Here is a 23,954-nt window from a genome sequence, read left to right as displayed (position 1 = left end):
ATGGGGCAGCCACAGCTTCTCTGGGCACCCTGTGCCAGGGCCTGCCCACCCTCCCAGGGAGGAATTTCTTCCCAATATCCCATCTAACCTTTCCCTCTTTCAGTTTGAACAATTCCCCCTTGTCCTGTCATCTTCCAGGCAAAACCTGGACTAGGGCCTGGGCCTCCTGGGTTTGTTAAATACTCCCAGGTGAGTAAAATAAACTGCCCAAGCCTGAATCTGTCTCGTGGGTCCGTTTTACCACATCTACCCCCCAAATCCTGCAGTGGACGTCAGCCTGCCCCTCCACAAACACACTGGGATGGTGGGAGAAGCCCTGAAAGCACTCCCCACCGTGACACTGCTGGGTGGGAACACGGCCCAAAGGCAAGTGCTGGGAAAATTGGGCACAGGAGGGATAAAAACCTCCTGGAACGGGGTCGGGGTCGTCTTTTGGGCGACGGAGTTTGCGACGACACCTTGGGCTGATCCAGGGGGATCAGGGCACGCCCCTGACGGACAGCCCAGGGTACCACCGGAGAGGGAAGCAGGAGATGGAGCAGCTCCAGTGACACCAGTGGCGCTGGGAGCGGGAAGGGGCCGCGGGCACTGGGAGGAGGCGGCGCGGGGGGCGGGCGGAGCTGCTGCTCATGTGGCAGAGTGTCCCCGCTGAGGGCAGGCACAACGCCCATGACTCATTTTTCCAAGAGATGTTACAAACAATGGGAATGATGCCCCTGGTGGGTCTGAATGTGAGGAGGCCCGGCGGGGGGGCTGCCATGCTGGGCACCTTGTGTGTGGGCTGCCAGCGCAGGGCACAGCTCAAAACCTGCTGCAGCCAGTTCGGGGGGTTTGCTTCCAGGAGATTCTGCAGGGATCTGGGGAGGGAGGTGGGATTTCTGCAAGGATTTTTGGGGGGGAAAAAGGGCAAAATGGCTGCTCAGCAAACTCCTCTCTTGCCCTGGCATCCCATGTGCTCGTGGTGGGCACCGACCCCGAGGCAAAGAGAGGAGCAGCTTCACTGCCCACGGAGGAAAACGGCAAAGAACAATCCTGAAGAGTTCCATCCCCATGTGGGACTGGAACAACAACGGGCAGGGAATTTGGGAAAGCACTGCAGGGCTTTCAGGCTGCTCCCCCCCTCAACACATGTTCTCCATACTCAGATGGTGCCCCCAGGGCACAGTTTCTAAGCCCCTTGGAGTCCTTGACCTTCCACTGTTGTCTGCTCCATACTATTATTTTTAGGCACACAATCCCTAAAACATCCCAGCGCTGGAAATACATTCCCAGATAACGTGCAGTGAAGCACAGGGAGGGGGAGGCTGCAGGAGAAGGGAATTCTGTGGGATTAAAGGTGGTGGCAAAGGGGATTTTCCCTTCCCAAACCCCACACAGCCTCACATCCCACCTCCCTGTGTGCTTGTTTTTACACTCAGAGCGTTACAGGCCTGAAAATCTGGGAATTGCTGAAGGCATCCCAAGCTCAGCACAAATCCATGGCCTGCCCAGGATGGATCCTGCTGCTTCCCACACAGCCTGAGCAGGACTCCAATGACACCTTGGGAGAGCACCAACTGCAGGCAGGTCAGACATTGGGGTTCAAACTCATAAAACCATCCCATAAATCCCGGAATCCCACCAAAGAACCACAAAGTGATCCCGTCTGGAAAGGCAGGACCCCTCTGCCTCCTCCCCGGGGGCTCTTTCACAAGCACAGAGAGCTCGGCCCCCAAAAGGACTGGGCTGGGCCAGGCCAAGCAATTCCCAAGTGCAAGAGGGAAGAAAAGCAGCCTTTTCCCAGAACCCCAGTGCCACAGGCAGAGGAAAGGGACAAATATTTACTCAAAGCACCTTCCAGGGCTAAGAGAGAAAAAAATCAAACACTGCAGAGCCCCACCTGGGTGTGAGTGGGCTCTCACCTGCCTGGCACAGCCAGGGAGCAGCCCAGGAGCTCTGTCTTACCCCCCCCTCCGGGCATCAGGAGTGCAGAAGCAGGTCTCAGTCTCTCAGTTTTTAAGAGAAAGGAGCTCTGTTTCTGTAAAACAGACATTTGGGTAGGGTGAGGTGGTGTCCAAAAGCACCCCCAGTGGATTTGGGGTTGTGACAGGTATCCAGGTGCTGGGAGAGGTAAGAAACTCCCCCTGGCAAGTCCCACCATAGGAATTTTGATTCCTAGAGAAGTGTGAATGCTCCAGGGTGGGATCTGTGCCACAACACGAAGTCCCAGTGCAATATCCAGCACTCTGGGCACTCCTGATCATCCACCTCAAGGCATCTCCTCCCAAAAGAGACCTCACACCCACCCACAGCCCCCTCCCAGCAGCCCCCACCCCCCTGCCCCGGAGGGAGAGGGATTTGCACGTTATGGAAGAGCGGAATTTGCACGTTATGGAAAAGTCCAGCTGGCAGAAGCAAACACAAGAGGCCCGAAGGGAGCAGAAAGCCAAAGGGAAGGGGGGTTGCTGCCCACCGAGCCCCAAGGGAAGCACTCACTCTGCCCGTCCTCCTCACCCGCTCAGCACGCCCAGAACCTTCCACTCCTCATCCCCTCCGGCCGCGGGGGAAGGTGCTGCTGGTGCCTGGCAGATCCAGGTGGGAACACTGCGGAGCAAACCCCGCACCAGTCAGCCCAGTTCCCTTCCTTCCAGCTTGTCTGGGAGCCGGTAACGCTGCTGAGGAACTCGGAGCTCCTGCCGAGGCTTGACACGCTCGGCTGGAGGGGCTGGACCCGCCGAGCCCGCAGCTCCCTCTTCTGTCCAGCGAACTCCTTGGCAGCCACTCTGTCCCGTTCCGGCAGGAATTTCGGCTCCCTGGCCGAGCAGCTCCCGAGCCGTCACCTTCTCCCTGCCCGCAGCCCGGGAAGGCGCCGGGAGCTGGAAGGATTCGGGGTTAAAACGCTCCGCGAGCCTTTGGATGAGTCAGCCCTGCGGTTTTTCGGAGGACAGACAAGCGTTTCTCGGGCCCGGATTGTTTCTGTGCCCTGTCCCTGGGCTGGCCATGCCCAGGAGCTGTTGTTGGACCGCAAGGCTCCAGTGCCAGGAGCTGCTGGAACAATTGGGGCTGTGTTTCTCCTGGACACGCAGGGCTCTCCTGGAGGCCCTTTGCAGCTCCGTGGCTTCCTGCCGGGAGCCTCTTTTCTCCTGCAGCTCCCCCACGCACATAATTAGGGACTATTTTGGGACCTTATGGGAGATGCCTCGGCCTGATTAGCCTGGACTTCCTTCCTCCCATCCTCGACCTGCTCCAATATCGACGTCCAGCAGCACTAATTTGATCATATCAGAGGAGCTCTGGAGGCATCAGGGACTCTCAGAGTGCTCAATTTGGAGCTGGCAGCAGCAGGGCTGATAAGAACCAGCCATTTCTCCTCATGTCCATCTCTTTTCCGTGCCAGCCACGTGCTCAGAGGGAGGACAAACCCTTGGAGGCTCCCACTTTTATTTCAGTGGATAAACTGGAGCTCAGCACTGAGGCAAATTAAATTAATTTTTTCTAATTCTTTCTATTTAATTTTCTGCATTAAACAAAAAAATTTTTAAGCACACACTACTAGTAAAAAAGTCCCACATTACTGTAAAAATAGTTACTTCAAAATTACCTGGAATGGTCTGAATTTTTAGAGTCTCCTCCTAAACCAGATCTAACACCCCACAACTCCACAGAGAAAACCACCTGGAGACCTTTCTGCCCCTTCTCTGCACCCTGAGACTGAAAACAAGGTTTACATTTACAGGTAACATGAAAAATGTTTATTTGCCAAATACATCAAACTACAAAAAAAATCCCCCCCAGAGGAAGGGGCAGTTCCCAGCCCTGGCACAGCCCCAGTTATCACAACTCCCTCCCCACTGCCCAGTCCTGCTCCCACTGACACTTCAGTCACTCCAGAGCATTCCAGCCACTGTTGTGAAGAACAAATCCTAGTTGGAAACACTTTGGAGCAAGGTGATGTTGTCCCCTTTCAGCATGATCCGACCTGCAACACAAGGGAAACAGGGATTGGAGAGACCACAGAGCCATGGAATGGTGTGGGCTGGGTTAAAGCCCACCCAGTGCCACCCCCTGCCATGGGCAGGGACACCTCCCATAGCCCAGGGACACCTCCCATAGCCCAGGGACACCCTCCATAGCCCAGAGACACCTTCCATAGCCCAGGGACACCTCCCATAGCCCAGGGACACCTTCCATAGCCCAGGGACACCCTCCATAGCCCAGGGACACCCTCCATAGCCCAGGGACACCTTCCATAGCCCAGGGACACCTCCCATAGCCCAGGGACACCTCCCATAGCCCAGGGACACCTCCCATAGCCCAGGGACACCCTCCATAGCCCAGGGACACCTCCCATAGCCCAGGGACACCCTCCATAGCCCAGGGACACCTTCCATAGCCCAGGGACACCTTCCATAGCCCAGGGACACCCTCCATAGCCCAGGGACACCTCCCATAGCCCAGGGACACCTTCCATAGCCCAGGGACACCCTCCATAGCCCAGGGACACCTCCCATAGCCCAGGGACACCTTCCATAGCCCAGGGACACCTTCCATAGCCCAGGGACACCCTCCATAGCCCAGGGACACCCTCCATAGCCCAGGGACACCCTCCATAGCCCAGGGACACCTCCCATAGCCCAGGGACACCCTCCATAGCCCAGGGACACCTTCCATAGCCCAGGCTGCTCCAAGCCCTGTCCAACCTGGATCTGTTAGAGCTGTTTGAAAGCCCAAACGTGCTCTCAGGCCCAGACACGTTTTCCTGCACATTCAACAAATCCACCAGCTCGGGAAACAGCAGGAACTGAGCCCAGTGTCTGCTCCACAGGAGCTTCAGGCTCCCACACCCGGATTTTGGGTCCCACACCTGGATCCCAGGCTCCCTCGGGTCCCACAGCCACTCTGACCTACCCAGCTGCTTCCTGGACTTTGTTTTGGAGTGAATCTCCTCTGCATCATCCAGCACCAGGTTCATGTACTCATCAAAGCCCTGCAAACAGCACCAAGCACAGTCAGGGAGGTAAAATTCAGCAACAAACCCTCCTCAGCTCTGCAGTTAAGGCTCTTTACAGGAGAGACATGAAGCATTTCCACCCCCATTCTTGGAAAACAACGGGAAAAGAAGGAAGAAATGGATTTATGAACCTGGACCACCCCCCCCCAAAATGATCAGAGCAGTGACAAGGGAACAGTGATACTCACAATGATGCAGCCTTCTATCCTCATGTTCACCTGCTCATAGAGCCACACCTGGATCCTGGATCTCTAAAAATCACGGAGAGGGAGAGTAAAACAGGAACATAAACACCCCAAGCAGTTTGTTCCCTCCTGGGCATCCAGGGCTCCTCGCTGCCAACAGCCACTGCAGCTCTCAGAGGAGTCTCTCTGTTATGTCCTCTGGTGTTTTTGACGTTTTGCCAATAATTAATTAAGTAATAATAAATAACAGTTAATAAATGCTAATTAACAATATTTAATAATGAAACACAGGACAGCAGAGGTTTTTAATTGTCACAGGGAAACAGTGGAAGGTGTCCCTGCCCAAGGCAAGGGGTGGAACTGGAGGGTCTTCAAGGTCCCTCCCAACCCAAACCATGCTGGGGTTCTGTGGAAACATCCCACACCCCGGACTGCAGGATCAACACCTGTTACACAGGTAATTCCTGGCTGGGGGAAGGAAATGTTGAGCTGTTCTCACCCCTCTGAATGACTGTGAGCTCCTCAGTTCCACCGAAACCGGGTCAAAGCCCGAATTAATAACAACCCCAGCCTGGTGTGGCAGCACAGGCCACGTGCTCAAGGAGCACCAGACACTCCCCAAAGGGTTTTAAACTGAAACAAAGTAGATTTAAACTGGATACTGGGAAGAGGTGCCACCCCTAGGTACTCACGTTCTGCAGGTATCGGAAGATCAGGTTCTGGAGGGGAGGGTTAAGGTCCGGCACGGCCAGGGACCCCCAGGGACACAGCCCGGGGGGCGAAACCCGCGGTCCTCGGGGGAAGGAACCCCGAGGGATCAAACGTGCGACCCCCAGGAATGAAACCCTCGATCCGGGGGGTGAAACCCGCGACCCTCGGGAGCTGAAACCTGTGACCACCCGGGACTGAAACCCGCGACCCCCACGGTACAACCCCCCAGGGATCCCACCCGGGCCCCCGAGGTGAGAGCCGCGCTCCGCGGCCTGGCACCCGCGCTCCGGCGGGGGACACCCCCGACCCGCGGCCCCCTCCCGGCCGGCAGCCCCCGCCCCCCGCAGCCCCCCGCGTTCCCCCCGCGTCCCCCGCGGGCCGTGCAGGATACGATGGGCTGCACCATCACCTTCTGCACCTTCTGGCCCTGCCCGCGGTACGCCATGGCTGCCGCTCCCTCCCGCGCGCCGCGGCCGCGGGGCACGCTGGGATAGCGGCGGACTGCGCGGCCCGGAGGACCGCGGCTCTACTGCTCCGGGAGGGCGGGACAGCGGGAGCGGCCAGCGGGAGGCCGTTCCCTCTCCTCCTGTCCATCGTTCCCTGGGAGCACAGCCCGACCCCCCCCGGCTCCCCCCTCCTGTCAGGGGGTTGCAGAGCCAGAAGGTCCCCCCTGAGCCTCCTTTTCTCCAGGCTGAGCCCCCCCAGCTCCCTCAGTTCTCCTGCTGCTCCAGCCCCTTCCCAGCTCCGTTCCCTTCCCTGGACACGCTCCAGCCCCTCAATGTCCCTCTGAACTGAGTGACCAGAACTGGACACAGGATTTGAGGTCCCTCAGCAGTGCCAGTACAGGGGGACAATCTCTGTCCTGGTCAACCCCTCTGAGCCCCCAAACCCCCCAGACCCCGCTCCTGCGCTTATTTATTTATAAACACTCGGCTACAGGGAAGGAGGAGGCGACCAGACGGTGTTTAATACAATTCCTTAAATAAAATACACATAGAAACCAGAACCAGGTCTGTACAGACACGAGCGGGGCGGGCGGAGGTGACCAGCCTACGTTTAATACCTTAAATAGAATACAAATATAAAATGGAAGAATAAAATATTTACAGAAACCATGGTATACACCAAAATCCCGCCTCCACGGGCTGATAGAGGAGGAGGAAACCTTCCATGCCCTCTTCCTCTCTCCCAGAGTCATTCCATGGGCATGTGAGACGGATGCTGGCAGACGTCAGGGCTGAGGAATTCCTTCAGCAGGATGAAGGATCGGCAGCTCAGGGGAGCAATGCTTGGAACCAAGAGGCACTTAAACCAATCCTTCCTTTCCCAATTCACTGCAGACGATGAGGAATCCTGGCTGCCCACCCCAGGATCCTGTTCCCATCGGGAAAAAGCACCCTGATAATTCGAAGTAAGGCTGGATGGACACACCCCAGCCACCGCCCTTGGCAGCGTGTTTGGTCCGAAATACTAATTAATCTGCTCCCTCCCCCCCAGCATTGTCATTAATTCCCCTAATTAAAGTCAAAATGACAGCGTACAGCAGTAAAACTCAAGAGTTGACATAGTAACTCCAGGCTTTGGGTACCAACTGTCCACGGGATCCGAACACGAAGCGCTGAAATGTGCTGAACGTTGGGTCGTGCCAGGGAGGGGGGAAGGTGGGAGCTTTTGTTTGAAGCCTTCGGAGTGTCACAGAAGGAGCAGATCAGTTCACAACCACCACAGTCTGGAGATGGGATCTCTGTGTCCCCAGAAAAAAAACCACGAGTGCTTTGTCCACTCCGTGTGGAAGGAGCCACTGACAGTCCTGGGGAAATTCAGGACAACTGAGTGCAGATCCTGCCTAATCCTACCCATCCAACTGTGCCTTCAGCCTCAGCTAGGAAAGGATCACCTCCACGTATCCAACAAAATATACAGGTTTGGGGGTTGTGTAGGGGGGAAGTTTATGTTTTTTTTTTTTTGGTGTTGTTTTTTTTTGTCTTTTATTTTTTTTTTTTAAGACTGTGCAGTTCAGCTGTCAATCATCTCCGAAAGTTCCAGAAGGAGGTCATCCTCGTCCTTCCCTGGGTCCAGGTCAATCTCTGCTTCCAGTTTGCCTCCTGAGATTTCCCAAATGAGCTTCTCAAAGTCGTCTTCCACAGACAGAGGTGCTTTGGCAGAGCCCGTGGAGCTCAGCCGGCGCAGCTTCACCGGCACTTCTGAGGAAGCTGAAGTCGAGCTGGAGACCTCTGACTGTGCCAGGGAGTCTGCCTGGCTCCCGAGGTGCAGCTCAGGGCTGGGAAGAACAAGAGGGAACATCAGTGTGGGACACTCCTTACCTGGAATTTAACCCTCCTCCATCTCAACCCTCACACAGGGATTGTCACTCAGTTAACCTGGGACTACTTTTAAAAGTCCAGGATCAGCAGGTACAGTTGTCAGTTTGGGGATTTATCCATGAAGAAACACCTGGAGTCTGGGAAAGAACTGTCAGTACTTGTAGCCAGAGAGACTTCTCCATCTTTACTGATTTGACCATAAAAAGGGGAAGAAGTGAACCTCTACAGGCACTCAGAAAATCCAAAGAGTCACTGAAATGCTGTACCCAAGTGCAGCATTTTAAGAAAACCACCTAAATAAGCATTGCTGCTATGGAAATTACTTCAAATTAATTGTTTCTTTGTTGGGATTTTGGCACTGATTACCTCGAAACTCAAAATTTTCCACATGTGAATGAACCCACCTGTTTCACGTGAAAGTGGCAGAGATCAAGAAAAGGGACAAAGGTGTGACTGTTACCTGCTTTGAGGTTTTTCCCTCCGAGGTATGGAGACCAGGCTGTCCTCTGGCAAAGCAGGAGCCACGGCCTGGGGAGAAGGAAGACAGTAAAAATCTTCCCTAGATATTTCAGTTTTCCACCTCTTCTCCCAGAAGAGGGCAAGATTTGGCCATAAACGTTCCTGGGGACCCCCAGCTGGCTCGGGCACTGTCCTTACCGCAGCTGCTTTCTTGGCTGAGGGCTCCTTGGTGTCCCCACCGGTGGCACTGAGGGGCTTCACGGCCACCACGGCAGTGGGGTGGCTCTCGGTGGCCTTGCGTTTCAGGGTCTGCCTCGGGGAGGACGTGGCTCTGCCATCCAGAGGCTTCAGGCACACCTTGGATTTGGCTGGAATAGAAGGAAGAGTGAGACGGCACAGCCTTGCTCTGCCTTGGGTCAAAAAACCAACAGGTTCTTAATAGTCCCACAGTCATAGAATTGGAAAATAGTTTGGGTTGGAAGGGACCTTAAAGATCGTCCTGTTCCACCCCCTGCCATGGGCAGGGACACCTTCCACCAGCCCAGGTTGCTCCAAGCCTTGTCCAACCTGGCCTTGGACACTTCCAAGGATCCAGGGGCAGCCACAGCTTCTCTGGCCAACCTGTGCCAGGGCCTCCCCACCCTCACAGGGAAGAATTTCTTTTGTGTATCAAACCAAAATTTCCCCTCTTTCAGTGTGAAGCCATTCCCCTTGTCCTGTCCCTGTTTCCTGGTGAACAGTCCCTCTCTGGCTGCCTTGTAGCCCCCTCAAGTCTTGGAAGGTGCTGTGAGGTGTCCACACAACCTTCTGTTCTCAGGCTGCACACCCCCAGCTCTCCCAGCCTGTCTCCACAGGGCAGGTGCTCCAGTCCCTTTATTGACTCCGAGACCCCTCCTGGGCTTCCTCCACCAGTTCCACATCCTTCTTCTGTTGGGGGCACCAGAACTGGAGACAGGACTCCAGGTGGGGAGTCACCAGAGCAGATCAGAGGGGGTTCTCCCCTCCCTTGCCCTGCTGGCCACACTCAGTTGGATGTGGCCCAGGATTTGGTTTGGTTCCAGCACACGTGGCCCTTCTCCCCAGGCTGCTCTCCACAACACACCCTGAGCTGACACAACACTCACTTTTAGCTTTCCTTTCCGGAGGCTGGGCTGCCTTCTTCCCTGGGGACACTGCAGGGTCCTTCTCTGGGCTTCCCACCCCGTCCTCCTGAGGCTTCACCAGTTTCCTCCTCCCAAGCTGATAAGCTGGTCCTGAAACCACGGCGGATTCAGGGCTCCCTGAGGGGGGAGTTTTCTCCTTGGCTGGTTTCTCCACTGGGGTTGGCACAGCAGCTGCTTCCTTCTGAAGCTTCTCCTGGCGTTGCTTCAGCTGCCGCTTCTCCCACATGATCTCCTCCAGGCTCTTCACCTGCACTGTGGAATTAGCTGCACTCTGACCAGAGGGCTAAAAAAAAATTAAAAAAGAAAAGGATTATTAGGACAAAAATCTATGGAGATTCCATTAGGAAAATCTGGGTGGCAACCCCTCCAAAATGGCTCCATGTGGCACCATTGAAATCCAACATTTTTTGTGTAAAATGCTGCCTGTAACAAGATCCCTGCTTTGCTCTGGTAATAATGTTTCAAAAGCCTGCAATTCCCAACACAGCAAGCTGCTTTCATGGAGCAGAAGACTCTAGCTGTACCCTCTCCATTCTTTTCAAGGACTACAAAGCCATACAAGCTCCCCCATACAGCCTGATGCCCTCTCCTGAAACCTCCAGCCTTTGTCACTGAAATACTCAGCTCAGAATTTCAAGACATGCCCAAAGTTTGCCAGAGAAAGTCACTGAGAACAAAACCATTCTCCCCACATTAACCTCTCATGCTAAGAGGTTTCATTGTGAGGTATAATCAGATTAATTCCAGGTTTTAGTTCAAATTAATTAATTAATTCAAAGTGAGGATTATGATGTTGTCTGGAAATGCTACTGGAAGTGACAGGACCTGGGACTTCACTGCAGCAAATACCAAATGAGGAAAGGTAGGAACACATTCCAACTGGGAGCAGGAAGTGAGTTTACAAACAAAACACGGCAAAATTTATCAGAAATTTTATGTACAAATGTATATATCGAAGTTTTCACAACAGACTCACCTCTGCAGGTGCAGAGACAGTTTTTGGAGAAGGTTTGTTCAGTTCCACTATCATTTTTTCTTCTCTTCCAGGTGCTTTAAAACAAGTAGAAGTGAAAAATAAGTATTTTGTCAACAGCAGAGGTAAAGAAACCTGGTTTCCTTGGTGTGTTCATTTTCTCATGTCTCAGGACAGAGGGAAAGGCTACAGGAAGCCATTCCTGAAGTGTCTCATCTCTCCCTCAATCTCTTTTTATGTGATTTATATAATCTTAACGATGAGGTCTTTAATGCCCTCGTTAACAAGTTGGTACATCCTTCCCAAACACACATATATCAATAAACACATATTCCAAAGAGGAATGTAACCCTGGATTCTGCACAGGGAAGATCCCATACCACAAACCAATGGCAGAAAAACACAAGAGAGAACTCAGACCACAAAGCTCCTCAAGGAATGAATTTCCCAGTGGGAAATACAGAAAACTATCACGCAGTTCGTGGAATATAACACGGTCCCTTTGACCTTGGTATTCACAGAAGGAAAAAGCGAAGGGAATCCTGAGGAAACTGGACTCCTTTCCCCAGGGAAGCACTTCCCCAGGGAGGTCCCTCCTTACCTATGAGCTTGGTGACCCGCAGCAGTTTCCTCCCTCTGAGGGCAGGCTCGGGCTGTGCGGGAGGAGCGGGCACGTTCTCCCCGCTCTGCTGCATCCTCAGAGCTTTCTCCCTCTTGATCTCCTCCAAGGTTTTGATCCGCACTTCTCCCGCTGGCTTGGCTCTTCCTGGCTCTGCCAGCTGCACCCTGCCAGGCACAGCTGGAGCAGAAATGCTCTTCCTGGGCTCTCCCTCGGCTTTTGGCTTGGCAGGAAACTCCTCCGCTTTTCCCTTCTCTTCCTCCAGCCTCTTGTGGTTCTTCTCAGCCAGGGCTCCCGAGAGGGATTTGATGCGGGCAGGGGGGGCAGGTCTGGTCCCTGGGCTGGGCTCCTCCACCCTCCGGGCCTCGCCGGGGGGCTTGGCCGGGGGCTCCCCCCGCCTCTGGCTCGCCCTCTCCAGGCGAATCTCCTCCAGGGTCTTCACCCGGATCTCCTCGATGGGCTTGGCAGCCTTCTCTGTCAGCAGCCAAAAAAGGGAAGCACCAGTGTTTAAACACAGTCCAGCAACATTTAGTCTCCAAAATCTGTCACAGCACTAAGGAGAGGGGTGTTGATGCTCTCCAAGATGATGCAGCTGAGATCAGTATCCTCTGCAGAATCATGGAATGGGTTGGCTGGGAAGGGACCTTAAAGCTCACCCAGTCCCACCCTCTGCCATGGGCAGGGACACCTTCCACCAGCCCAGGTTGCTCCAACCCCCATCCAACCTGGCCTTGGACACTTCCAGGGATGGGGCAGCCACAGCTTCTCTGGGCAGCCTGTGCCAGGGCCTCCCCACTCCTAATATCCAATATCCAATCTAAACCCACTCTCTGTTGGAGTAAATCCATTCCCCCTTGCCCTGTCACTCCAGGCCCTTGGAAATAGTCTCTCTCCATCTTTTCTGTCGGCTCCTTCAGGCACAAACAGATCACCCCAAAGCCTTCCCTTCTCCAGGCTTAACAATCCCAATTAACAATAACATTCTCCTCCCTCTTTTAAACCACCTGAATTTTGAAAACCAGAAGCAGTTATTTTGTTACTTCTTAGACCTTGTCTATCCGTGGGCATCCCAAAACCCTGTTCCTGGGAATGGTTCTATCCTACTTGTGTGTGAGCAACTGCAGCTTCTGATGGTTCAGGAGCATCAAACCTTGATGAGACACATGTAGGAGCCACCTCTGTGAGAGCAGCCTCAGGACAGCTCAGCACCCCAGCAAGGGACAGAAGCTCTTTAAAATTAACTTTTAGGGCACTATGGAAGTTCATGGAAAGAAAAAAGGGGGAGGTGTATTTAATATCCAGTTATTACCTGTCTCTGTACTGCTCTGGTCAGAGGGCTGTCCCAGCCTCTCCCTCAGGGACTTCAGCACTTGAACTAAAACACAGAATAGAAAAGGTCAGGGAGACTGCAGAAATCCTGATTTTGTGAGATGAGACAGGAGATCACTCCAGTGGGGTTCACAGTTACCTTGAGCCCTCAACCAACATGCAAAAAGAACCACCAGAAGGAGAAACAGAAAAGCTAAGCAGGAAGTGTGGGTGTGAAATCCAGGTGTGTTTGGTACCTGTGCCTCTCCTGGGGGCTTTCTCAGCATTCTCCAGCAGCTCTGCCTTCCTGCCCAGCCTGTCAGCAACGTTACGCCTCAGAGGAAGGAAGGTTTTACCTCCTTCAGAAAGACACAAAGGGGAAAATACTTTCAGAAGGTTTCTCTGCAGGAGGGTTTTCCAACAGTCAGCCACAGACTTCAGTCCTTCCAGGTTTATTTTCTGGTATTTTGCCTTTCAGTTGCTAACAGAATTTGGCTGGTTTGCAACCAGTGCACATCATGTAATTTCCTCCCCAAAAATACCTTTAAATATCACCATGTTTAGGTGAGGGCACCCAAAGAGCAGCTCACAAAAAGCTCTCACCTATGAGAGTTTTCCGTTTTCCCAGTCTGTCAGGAAGATTCAGCTGGATCACAGGATCCTCACCTAAAACAAAGAATCATCTGTTCAGTGCACAGAAACCAGCAGCCAGTAAAAGCATCATCCTTCCAGCCCATGCCCCTAAAAATGACACTCCTGTGGTAGCCAAACCCCATAACTAATGAATGACTGTGAGCAGAAGTGGTTCTACATGTTTTCTGCCTTTAAAAGGAATTTATAATTTCCTTTAAAATTAATTTATACAGACTCCTATCACACAACTGCCACTGTCAGCCTCTTCAATGCTTCAAAAACTGGCTACTTGTATAATTCCATCTTCTTGATCTTCCCTTTCATTACTCCTGTTTTTAATTAACCTCTTCTCTGCACTCTCACTCTTGCTTTGCCATCAGCCCCTCCCTGCTGCTACTGCACTTCTACAACTCGACCTCAAAGTGCAATGTAACACATTTGAGAGTCTGGAGGATGTGATAAGATATGATCAGTTATGGCTTAATGAGAAAAACCTTGATCTTTCACTGCAGTGTAACAAATCCAGCACCTCCAGATTCCAACCCTTTCCGACACAACCAGGGCCTTCGAGCATCAAGTGGTTTGAATTAGAAAAGGCAGCCCCACACGTGGGAGTTCATTATTACTGAACAGTTTGATTTTTTGATTTGGGAGCCGTGAAATGGAAGTTCTCACCTTCCTTTGAGGACAGAGTCACAGTTCTCAGCACTGTCCTTACGTTTTCCTTCTCTGGCACAGGAATTGTCCGAGCTTGGAGCGGATCAACAGCAACTCCTGAGGGACCTTCTGCTCAGAGCACGGAACAAACGAGGATGTTTAGGGAAACAACCCAACCAAAGAAAACAGGAGAACCATCACGGAGACCAAGAACACCAGTTACTCATTACTGCCAAACACACAACAAGCAGTGCATGCAAATAAGAGAGATGAGCAGTTTCCCCTTGGATTTGCCCTTGGAATTCCAAGCAGGAACACCAGCTGCTTCAGAAACAGCTCACACGCCAAAGCAGCTCAAGGCCCCCAAAAGTCTGTCCCCCAATCAGCTCTCAGCTGCAAAAACCATCTCCCACTCTGAGCCCAACAGTGCAACAAAAAAAAAATCCTTCTCCTGCAAATTCCAGCCATCCAAGTAATATCAGAAGGATTAAAAACAAGGATAAGGTGAACAGAAGGCAAAAGGACAGGAAGATAGGGGATATTAACTCACCACCTTGTTTTTTGGCTTTTTCCTTCAGCTTCTTCAATTTGATTTCTTCGAGTGTTTTTATTCCGAAATTTAAATTGTCATCTGAAAGCAGAGAACAGTTCATGAAACTGAGGCTTAAGGGCATTTTGAATAAACCCTGTCAACACTCCCCATGAGTAAAAACAGCCCCAGAACAGATGGTATTTTGGTAAGGAATTGGCACCTTCCTTCACCCTCCTCCATCCTACAGGGTAAGATCTCCACTTCCAAGCATTAATGTAATGCAGAGGGATTAAAGATTCCTCTGGCATTTGCACAATGTCTGAAAGGACACATCTGCAGGCATTTAAACTCCATGTTGTGGCTCTGTTTTGTTCCACAAAAGCAAACCAGGAGGAGTTTACCTCCTTGGGACATATGACATTATTAGATGGGAATGACTCCCTTCAGTGACCTCATGTTCCATTGTGTTTTTAGAACATATTGCTTTCAATTGTCAAATTCTCCTTCCAATCCACCCTCCTACAGCTGCTGGAATACCTTGCTTTGTATTAGCATTGGATTTCCTAGTGGAAATCAGCCTCAATCCATTATGGGCTTCTGTGGCTGGCTGCTGGACAGGTGTTTTGGTTTCTTCTCCTTCTTCAGAAAGCTGGTCTGAAAGGCAAAAATAAACCAATTAATTTATGGAGTAGGGATCAGACATGATTGTTCATGTTTATGCAGCTCATACAATGACATTTCAACCCATAAAGATATTTAGGACTCCAGACTCTCGCCTGTAGTTTTAACCACTACAAAATTCAGGTATTATGTGATTTATATATTCACTTACAGTAGGAACACCTTCAGTAAGTAAAAAATGCTCACCATCATCATCTTCATCATCATCTGCAGCATTGATGACAACTGGAGGGTGTGTAGGACTCGGGACATTTTCTGAGTTCTCCACTTTCATCACCCCCCTCAGCTGTGGGGAGGGGTTGGACTGCACAGAGAGTTTGTTTTGCTGCAGTGACATCTGAGCCATTTTCACATCGTCTTCTGCAGACTCAGGTGGACTTGGGAGTGTGGCTGAGGAAAAGGAGATCATCTGTCACCTGGCTGTGTCAAACTGACCCCAGTGTTGCAGGTATGACAGGGAAGGTGGATAAGATAAACCCAACTGGCTACTGAATTTAGGCTCTTTATCCCCACCCCTGCTTACACTGTGGTTTCCCTCACACACCTCCCCACCCAGAAAGGACTAAATGAGGGGAAAGGAACCTGAAAGGCAAAGATCACAGAGGAGCTGAGTATGAAAATAAAATTAAACCCCAGAACTACATTCCATTCAGCTGAGAGCCCGTGCCTGCAGACTTCTCCCTGCACTCAGGAACGACCAATTCCTGGAGCCTCTCCAGTGTTTTACCCCATCCTAAGCAATATTCACGACTAAATATCGAAGAATTACAGAAAGTGGAGCTGAGAGACTCACTTTTGCTGGGGGGCAGGAAGAGCCCATCGACGTAACGGCCTTTGGTGTGGTGGAAAGCACAGTTGGACTTCTGGCAGCCCCCGGGCTGGTTCTCCCAGTAACAGGCGATCTCGCTCCGCTTTTTCTGAGGGAAGGGACAAAGCCAAGCTCAGACTCCCAAAGAGACTCACTTTCATGACATGTCAGAGACAGGGCTGTTGCAGGGCAGTGCTGAAATACCATTCCAAAGGTCAACTTCTCGCTAAAAATATTTCGGGGCACATAAACAGAGTTTGTGCAGGGGGGGAACAACTAAATATTGTCTGGCTTTGCTTTGCTGTCGCTCAGCTGGGGAAGACAGGTCAGCCTGACACATCAACTCAGGGTTAAACTAGTACAAAACCCAAAATAATGGGATTATTCAGAGGGAAAAACGGCTTCAATTGCCCAGTTAGATCTATCTGATTTATCTTTCAGAGCACTGGTTCCTTCCCATCTGATTTCTCCCCTCCCTGTACTGCTCCAAGAGGTCGGGATAATGTTATCTGAAGAAATTCAGGGTAGAAGGAACCTGCCAGGCCATCTTCCAGCCCAGCCCTCAAGAGGCTGTTTCCAAGCACATTTAAGCCCTGTGATCCACGGGGTTGTGCTTCTACTTCTGATTAAGCAAATAACATCAGCACCTAACACAAACATTTCCTGCTGAGACACACCTCAGAAATCGATTTTTCTTCCCCCAGCTTCCTCCCACCCCCCTCCTGGTGACCAATATCCCTTTAAAGCAGGTAAATCTATCCTGCAAAAGCACATTCACCCACCCACAGCACTGCAAAACGCTGTCCCTGCTTTGTTTTGCAAACACTCACATCGATCTCCATGTGTCTGAACCTGCAGACGTTCCTGAAACAACGACCCTCCTGCCAGAGGGTGCACACGGTCTCACTTCCCAGAGCAGCCTCACAGTGGCGGAAGGCACAGCTGTCTCCCTGGAATCCAAAGGAAAGCAGGAAAAAAAAGGGATATAAAACCATCCAGCCTACAAAAATGCCCACTTTCTTGGAGCTGGAAGCAGTTAATTCAGTTAACAGCAACCTGTGTGTCTCTTCGCATGCTTCCCCCTCCTTGCTTATAAAATAAGAAGGGAAACCCCAAATCTCAAAGGAAAATGCTCCCAAACACACCTTGTTGCACGTGGAATAGAAGTAGAAGTAGCAGTCATCTCCTTGGTTAGACATAATGGATAAATTGCTGGAATGAGCTCTCAGGGTTTGCTCTCAGGGTCTTCCTCCAGACTTGGCAGAAACTGGCTTCACTTTTCTGGGACTCAAAGTCTTCTACTGGCTTAGCAGTGAAATCTTCTTTTTAAAAGTAACCCTGAAGAAAAGGGATCAATAAGTGACAAATAACTGAGTAATGAGCATTTTTACAGCTGTTTTCTGTTAGTCAAATTTATCTTTTGAGGGGGGCAAATGTGTTGAAATCAGCTGGTCACAAAAACTCTGCCAAATTTGTGTAAAACCGCACGAATGTTGTCAGCACAAGGCCTGTTCTGGGGTTTTAATCACAGATATATATTGTGGAGCAGAGAAAAAACTGGAGTGTGGCTGTAAGCCTAAAAGTGAGCCACTTCTTAAAAAAACTGGTCATCATCTTGAGTTATTAATGATGCTGATATAATTTATATTGATAATATAATTGATACTGATATATTGATAATATAATTGATAATATAACTGATATTACCTTTCAAATTATGCCTTAATAATTACATATAAATAATAATAGTAATAACAGTATCTCAATATAACTGCTCAATAATAGCACATTAATATTATTTAATAACACCACATCTTAATAATATCCCACCTTCTGAAGTGACATTTGAATAGTATGACATTTGAAGTATTACATGATTAATCAATTACTAATAATTTCTATCACATACAAGAGATACATTAAACATTTTTCCAGTCCCTGTGGATTTTGGGGTTCACACACCTGGACAACTTCAGCACAGACTTTGATCTTCCCAGACATCCAGTTCCCTTCTCCTGTAGGCCGAACCAACACTTGAGTCCGTGAATTAATAACAAAGGGGTAGAAAGAATTTTCCTTCTCACATTGCCAAGGGAACCTCTCATCCACAATTCAAACTTAGGATGTGCTCTCAAACATCTTACAACTAATGGAGGAAGCAAGTCCATTGGAACACTGTCAGCCTGGAGACAGCCAGGGTTACTTAGCTCTTCCAAAAAACCACCAAAAAACCACCAAAAGAAGCCCCAGCGCATTTAAAGATGAACTTGGGATTCAAAGTGGCTGCAAAAATGAGGCTCCATCTTCCACAGCCGGGCAATTTCTAATTTTTTTTTTTTTTTTTTTAATAATTTAACATTCAGTAAGTTGCAATTTCTGGTCTTCCAAGATTTCTTCACCTATTAAGAAAACACAAAAACCTTCCCCCATCTTTATTACCTGTACAGAAAACCCCACATTTGTGTGTATAAACCCACATGCACAGATGTGTTTATACACACGCCAGAGGAGGGAGAATAAAGTGAGAGCGAGAGCAAAAATGAGAATTTCTGGCTATTTGCCACAGCAAACTGCAGGCAAAGCCTCTCATTTGGAGAAAACTGGGGGGAAAAAAAATGAAATATTTCCATAATATCTGGAAAAGAGTCGGGGGTGATGCTGCCAGGGGTTAGTTGGGATGGGGGGGTTTGGGGGCAGCACACAAACATCCCTCCATGCACACATAAACACATCCATCCAGGGACAAACACAGCCATCCAGGGAAAAAAACCACAGCCATCCAGGGACAAACACAGCCACCCAGGGACAAACACAGCCACCCAGGGACAAACACAGCCACCCAGGGGTGTCCATCCCTCGGGAATGGCTCTAACCCTCAGCAGACAGGTCAGGAGCAGGAAGGATGAAGCAGAGCAAGGACAAGCCCTGGGGAGCAGGGAAGTGCCCCCGGAGGGAGTGGCATGGCTGCATGGAACCAGGGCTTGGATTTGGGGAAATAATTTGGTTTTCCACCACATGCTACGAATTTGCTGTTCCCTAATCCGTGGATCCATCATCATCCATCGCTGCAAGATCATTTGGAAATGGCTCAGGTCCAATCCAGCTGATGATTTTTTGGTGCCACCAGAACCCGATTTCTTGAGCTACAGCATTTTTTTTTTTATGTGAAGTCATGCACTTATTTTTATATTCTTATAAAATTAAGATTTTTAGGATTCTCGGTTTTTGACCTGCAACCAGACCAGCTAAAATTCAAATAAAAGTGATTTGCCCCTTTCATTGCACATTTCTGTGCAAAAGGATTTCGGATTCTTGGGGACAAAACTGAATGAAATCGTTCTTACAGATCAGTAATAAATGGTTGGAACCTTTTACTCACACAAACACTAGTGAATTTTCCAGGGTTTGGGTTGTTTTGTTTTTTTTTTTGGCAAGGAATTTTCCCAAATCTAAAATAAAGAGAGGAAAAGTTGGGTTCTCATACGTGTTATTGTTTTTTGACTGCTTGATAAAGGGAATAAAACAGGAGTTTAAGTGCAGGGTTTCCTTCCCTTCTTCCACATCCATGGGATTATTCACTCTTGACCTTTAGCACCTTCAAAAACAGACTTTGTGTCATCCAGATTCCTTGGAACCTAATTCTAAAAATTCCCGGAGCTCCTACGTGTGGAGGTTCAAGGAGACACATTTTTCCAAGTGTTTTGCTTTTGGGAGTTTTACATTAAATCTCAAGGCCGAATTCTTCAGTTTGCTCAAGGCAACACTTCAATCGATGGTAATTAAGGGCCAGGGCTTGGCTGAGCAAAGGCATTCACACACAAATCACCAGGAATTCCCGGTCTGGAAGGTGGCATTTCCTTTCCTTGGGAAGTGAGACACACCTATAACTCAACATTCCTACATCCACCAGCTTGGGGGAAAAAAAAATCCCTTCAGATTGAGTTCCTTTAAACTAAATCAGCTCAGCAGTTTTCCATATTCCACTTTTGGGTTTCCATATTTCCATATTCCTGGTCAGAATTTGAATGGATCTTGTTTAAGGAACGGGAATAAAGCAAATAAACGGGAATAAAACAGTTAACAACAATAACAAAAAAAAAAAAATCAACAAAAAAACCCACAAAAACCCCAACAAAAAAACCCTTAAAAGTTCTAAACTACATAAAGGTAATTTAATTATAAAACAAAGTTAATTAAACATCTTTTTTCTTAAATTTTAAAGTGGCAATCTGAGCGCTAAGCAAAAATCAACTGAATTCACCCCAGAAAATCTGAATAAAAATGAGTAACTCTGGTGCACTCAGCAGGCCTCTGATCCAAGCTGATGAGAACTTTAAACACTTTTTTTCCCCCAGAACTCCAGTGAAATGTTTGTATTAAGAGATTTTGAACCCATTTTGTAAAAAATTAAATCAAATAAAATAATTACAGATACAGTAGCTGAGGGTCAGGAAAACCATGACCAAAAGCAATGTAAACTTTATATATTTTAAGGGAAGATAAATAATAGAATGAAAACCTCTTCGGTGTATTTTAGAAGCTTCTCCTTCCTGGTACTGCAGAACCAACCCCATTCCCTGTCTGATTTCCCACTTTCCTGACCTGCCTCTGTCCTGGATTGAAGAGCAAGAAGGAAGCAAACCTTTCTGCACCTCAAAAAACACCTGAGAGCAGATTCCTTGCACCTCCCTGTGGGAAATTTTTGGTTTTAAAGCCACAAGATTTCCCTGGAAAAGCCTCTCCTGCTGCTCTATTTGTGCCTTTAATTCCTTACAACAATATTTGATGTTTCAAACCCTCCATTTACCCACTGACAAGGGAGGAAAAGCACCAGGAACTACGTGTTCTACCCCCCCTTTTCAACCACTCTCACTGTCCACCGGCTTTTCCTCCTCCAACAGGCACCAGGAATCAACCCCAAACCCAGGGAAGCTGCTACATCCACTCCAGGATGAGACAGGAATAATTAAATAAAACACTCCCGTTCTTTCCCTATTTCTGAACTCAATCCCGGGGCCTGGCAGCGATCTGCTGTGAAACCCCCCCCTCTCCTCACTGAAACGTTTTAGTGAATCCCAAAGAAGCTCAGTTTCCCCTGGAAGCAGCCACTTGGAAAGGGGCCACTCCAGCCGGGAAGTGACTCCAAGAGGAAGTTTTTCCTGGAACGCCCGGACACATCCAGGGGCACCTCCAGCCCACCTGCTCAGCTCCGTGTGTGACCAGTTCAACCCCTGGTTCTGTTTTCCTCCCAATCCCCCCCGTCCCCGGAGATCTCCCTTTCTGTAGCCAAATAAACCGGTTTTACTGTGGAATTGCGGCCCAGAGCTCGATCCCTGGGAACATCCTGGAGGCTCCACTGCAACCCCAACTAACACCCCCACCACCCCCCCCGCGCGATGGCGTCGTTTTAAACGCCCTAAAAAGGAGGAATTAAGAACCGGGTGCACCCAGAGTTACTCAGATCCTACGGAACGAGGAGCAATTAGATGACTACACTGGAGATGCCCCTCAAAGGCTTTGCTAGGGCAGGGGAGGCAAAAGGTTTTACCTGGAAATAAGGATTTTTATGAAGCAGCTGCTCGGGGGGGGGGGGGGGGGAGGGAAGCCCTGGGGAAGGGCCTGGGGCCTACCCGGGCACGGAGCTCCCCCCCTCCCAAAACCCTGCGGGAGGGAACCCGCCCCATCCCAACCTCATCCTAATCTCATCCCACACCATTCCCACCTCATTCCACCTCACCCCGCCCCCCCGCCCCGGTGGCCGCGGACACCCCTGTGGGGAGAGCGCGGGGAGACGCGGCCTGCGGCCCCCGCGGAACGGGCCAGAGGGGCCATCCCTACGGCCGCCGCGGGCTACCGAAGGGGCTGTTATTTATGGTCGATCAGGGACTTTACCGAGCCCCCGGGGGCCGCCGTGTCCCCGCCGCGTCCCCGCGCTGTCCCCGCGATCCGCCGGGGCCGCCGCCGTCCCCCGCGCCAGGCTCAAAGATGGCGCCGCGCGCACCGGCAACCTCAGCCCGCCCGCCGCCAAGATGGCGGCCGGAACGGCTTCACCGCCCGCCACTTCCGGCCGCCGGCTCCGGGCGGGGCGGGGCGGGCGGGCGCCGGAAACACGGCGGGGGCGGCGCGGGCGGCGCGGGCGGGAGGGTTTGCTGTGGGTTTGGGGTTTTCTTCCTCCCCGCCAGAGCCTCAGACCCCCCAAAAACTCTCAAAAAGGGTGCAGAGCCCTTCGCTGTGGGGCGGATTGGACTGTGGCTCCTTCCTCTCCCCGTGCCCATGGAATCTGAGGTTGGAAACCCCCTCCCAGATCGAGTCCAACCTGTGCCTGGTCCCCACCTTGTCCTCCAGCCCAGAGCGCTGAGGGCCGCATCCAGTCCTTCCTTGGACACCTCCAGGGATGGGGACTCCAAACCTCCCTGGGCAGCCCCTTCCAGTGCCTGACCACCCTTTCCAGGAGGAAATTCCTCCTGGTACCTAAGAATGATGCTCATCCCCTATTCCAGAGCCCACCTGCCCAACCGCAGCCCCTGAGGTGCCGTCCCCTCCCTCACGCTGCATCAGGGACATCCCTTCCATACTGGAAGATATTTTGAGTTTTCAACCCGTTTCCCCAGCCTCGGGAGGATCTGTGCTCCAGGGAATAGGACAAAGAAGGATCTGTGTTCCAAGGGAACGGGACAAAGAGGGATCTGTGCTCCAGGGGAATAGGACAAGGGAGGTTCCGTGTTCCAGGGCAGCTCCACACAGCCCAGCAGCACCAATTTGGTGCTGTTTGACAGCAAATCCTGGACTTTGCCTGGAGGTGGGAGAAGCCACACCCGAGGCAGAGTCCTGGGTGTGACCAGCCAGCCCTGGACACTCAGCAGGGAGGTTTACACGGAGATAAACCCCAACCTGAGGGGAGCTCTGGTGGCAGCAGGGTCCGTTTTGACCCCCATCCCTCCTTCCTCCCCCAGGCCCCACTCCCACGCTCGGATGGGAAGCCCAGCCGGTCCTCCAGCGCTCGGAGAGGGCCTGGCATTGATTTCACAAGCTGCTGCACACACTGAGGAGGTCACAGTTACACGTGGGCACAGTTTATTCTCTGGATGCACTCGCGCATTGTTTCTGCTCAACAGCCAAAGCTTTATTGATTCCAAACCATCCTCCTTCTCCCCCAGCACGCCTGGTTTTGAACTATGTACCCCCTTTTCCCACCCCTCAACCACTCTTCTGCTTCCACTCGGAGTATTAGCTCTGCTTGGAGTCTGTTTGCTCAGAAGAAGCCAACTGACAATTCATTCAGATTCTTTTTTTTTTTTCTCCCAAGAACCATATAAATTACATGCAAAACATTGTACATAGAGATTAATATCAAAATGCAATACAGATCAGGTGCACTTTAAGCTGGACTGTAGGATATGGCAAACACACCAGGGTACATATTGCTTTGAAACCACCATTTTTTTTGTTGTTGTTGTTTAATGTCATGCATACCACATAATATTCAGTCTTTTGTTTTGTATTTTATTTTTTCTCCCGTTTTTATACAAAAATACCAGTGCTTATTATACTTAGTTACTGGAAAAGAAAAACTCGGCTCTGCGTGCCCTCTTCAAAGGAAAGTTTTGTTGTGAGAGCGCGGGATAAATATATATACACACACATAAATGTTGATTTCATACTGTATATATATATATTTATTGAAGGGGAGGAAATAAACTAAAGGCAGTTTTAGCCATGGGCTTTGCTGGATGAAAATTGGGGCCTTTGGTGAGTGGGAGGAGAGCAGAGCTCAGCAGGGGGAGATGCTGGAGAGGAAGAACCAGGGGCCAAAACCCACCTGGTTGGGCTGGTTCTGTTTGGGGCAGGTCCAGGAGAGAGGTATCCCCACATCCCTGTGCTCCAAGGGGAGAGCTGGGAGTGCAGGGGGGG

General features: G+C 50.6%; 2 protein-coding genes across 7 annotated transcripts; both read right to left on the bottom strand.

The window, feature by feature from the left end:
• Positions 1 to 3,708: 3,708 nt before the first annotated feature.
• On the bottom strand, positions 3,709 to 6,405 carry SNRPE (small nuclear ribonucleoprotein polypeptide E). Its single transcript, XM_051808980.1, has 5 exons — positions 6,278 to 6,405; positions 5,868 to 5,894; positions 5,179 to 5,241; positions 4,888 to 4,966; positions 3,709 to 3,958 (listed from the first exon to the last, which is right to left on the bottom strand). The coding sequence occupies exons 1-5, from the start codon at positions 6,329 to 6,331 to the stop codon at positions 3,903 to 3,905; spliced, it is 279 nt and encodes a 92-aa protein (XP_051664940.1). The 5' UTR covers positions 6,332 to 6,405; the 3' UTR covers positions 3,709 to 3,902.
• A 1,467-nt stretch (positions 6,406 to 7,872) lies between these two features.
• On the bottom strand, positions 7,873 to 22,035 carry ZC3H11A (zinc finger CCCH-type containing 11A). 6 transcript variants are annotated; one of them, XM_051808945.1, is made up of 18 exons: positions 21,936 to 22,035; positions 18,006 to 18,058; positions 17,189 to 17,381; positions 16,874 to 16,993; positions 16,029 to 16,152; positions 15,422 to 15,625; positions 15,092 to 15,208; positions 14,573 to 14,653; positions 14,041 to 14,151; positions 13,336 to 13,398; positions 12,990 to 13,091; positions 12,734 to 12,799; positions 11,407 to 11,898; positions 10,809 to 10,882; positions 9,794 to 10,115; positions 8,868 to 9,037; positions 8,671 to 8,738; positions 7,873 to 8,167 (listed from the first exon to the last, which is right to left on the bottom strand). In XM_051808945.1, exons 3-18 carry the CDS (start codon positions 17,240 to 17,242, stop codon positions 7,903 to 7,905), a joined length of 2,433 nt encoding a protein of 810 aa, XP_051664905.1. In that variant the 5' UTR covers positions 17,243 to 17,381; positions 18,006 to 18,058; positions 21,936 to 22,035; the 3' UTR covers positions 7,873 to 7,902. The 6 variants fall into 6 exon arrangements, with proteins under 6 accessions (XP_051664905.1, XP_051664904.1, XP_051664903.1 ...); XM_051808944.1 differs by lacking the exon at positions 21,936 to 22,035 and adding an exon at positions 19,423 to 21,880; XM_051808943.1 differs by lacking the exon at positions 21,936 to 22,035 and adding an exon at positions 20,943 to 21,880 and having other exon boundaries at positions 18,006 to 20,911.
• Positions 22,036 to 23,954: the final 1,919 nt, after the last annotated feature.

Source organism: Manacus candei, unplaced genomic scaffold (assembly GCF_025592945.1).
Source record: "Manacus candei isolate 608988 ecotype Guabito, Panama unplaced genomic scaffold, ASM2559294v1 h1tg000073l, whole genome shotgun sequence".
Taxonomy (NCBI): Eukaryota; Metazoa; Chordata; class Aves; order Passeriformes; family Pipridae; genus Manacus; species Manacus candei.
Note: the sequence above shows the minus strand (reverse complement) of the source record. Positions and strands in the feature narration are given on the sequence as shown.

What these genes read in the sequence shown, in the direction of transcription:
- ZC3H11A (XM_051808945.1), bottom strand. Translation starts at nt 17,242, where the DNA reads ATGTCTAACCAAGGAGATGACTGCTACTTCTACTTCTATTCCACGTGC. An exon ending in TCAGACACATGGAGATCGAT is followed by an intron (nt 16,153 to 16,873) that starts GTGAGTGTTTGC and finishes CCCTTCCCTCAG; the next exon opens with AAAAAGCGGAGCGAGATCGC. An exon ending in AGCCCCCAGGAGAGGCACAG is followed by an intron (nt 12,800 to 12,989) that starts GTACCAAACACA and finishes TCTGTGTTTTAG; the next exon opens with TTCAAGTGCTGAAGTCCCTG.
- SNRPE (XM_051808980.1), bottom strand. Translation starts at nt 6,331, where the DNA reads ATGGCGTACCGCGGGCAGGGCCAGAAGGTGCAGAAGGTGATGGTGCAG. An exon ending in AGGTGATGGTGCAGCCCATC is followed by an intron (nt 5,895 to 6,277) that starts GTATCCTGCACG and finishes CCTCCCCTCCAG; the next exon opens with AACCTGATCTTCCGATACCT. An exon ending in TCTTCCGATACCTGCAGAAC is followed by an intron (nt 5,242 to 5,867) that starts GTGAGTACCTAG and finishes CGTGATTTTTAG; the next exon opens with AGATCCAGGATCCAGGTGTG.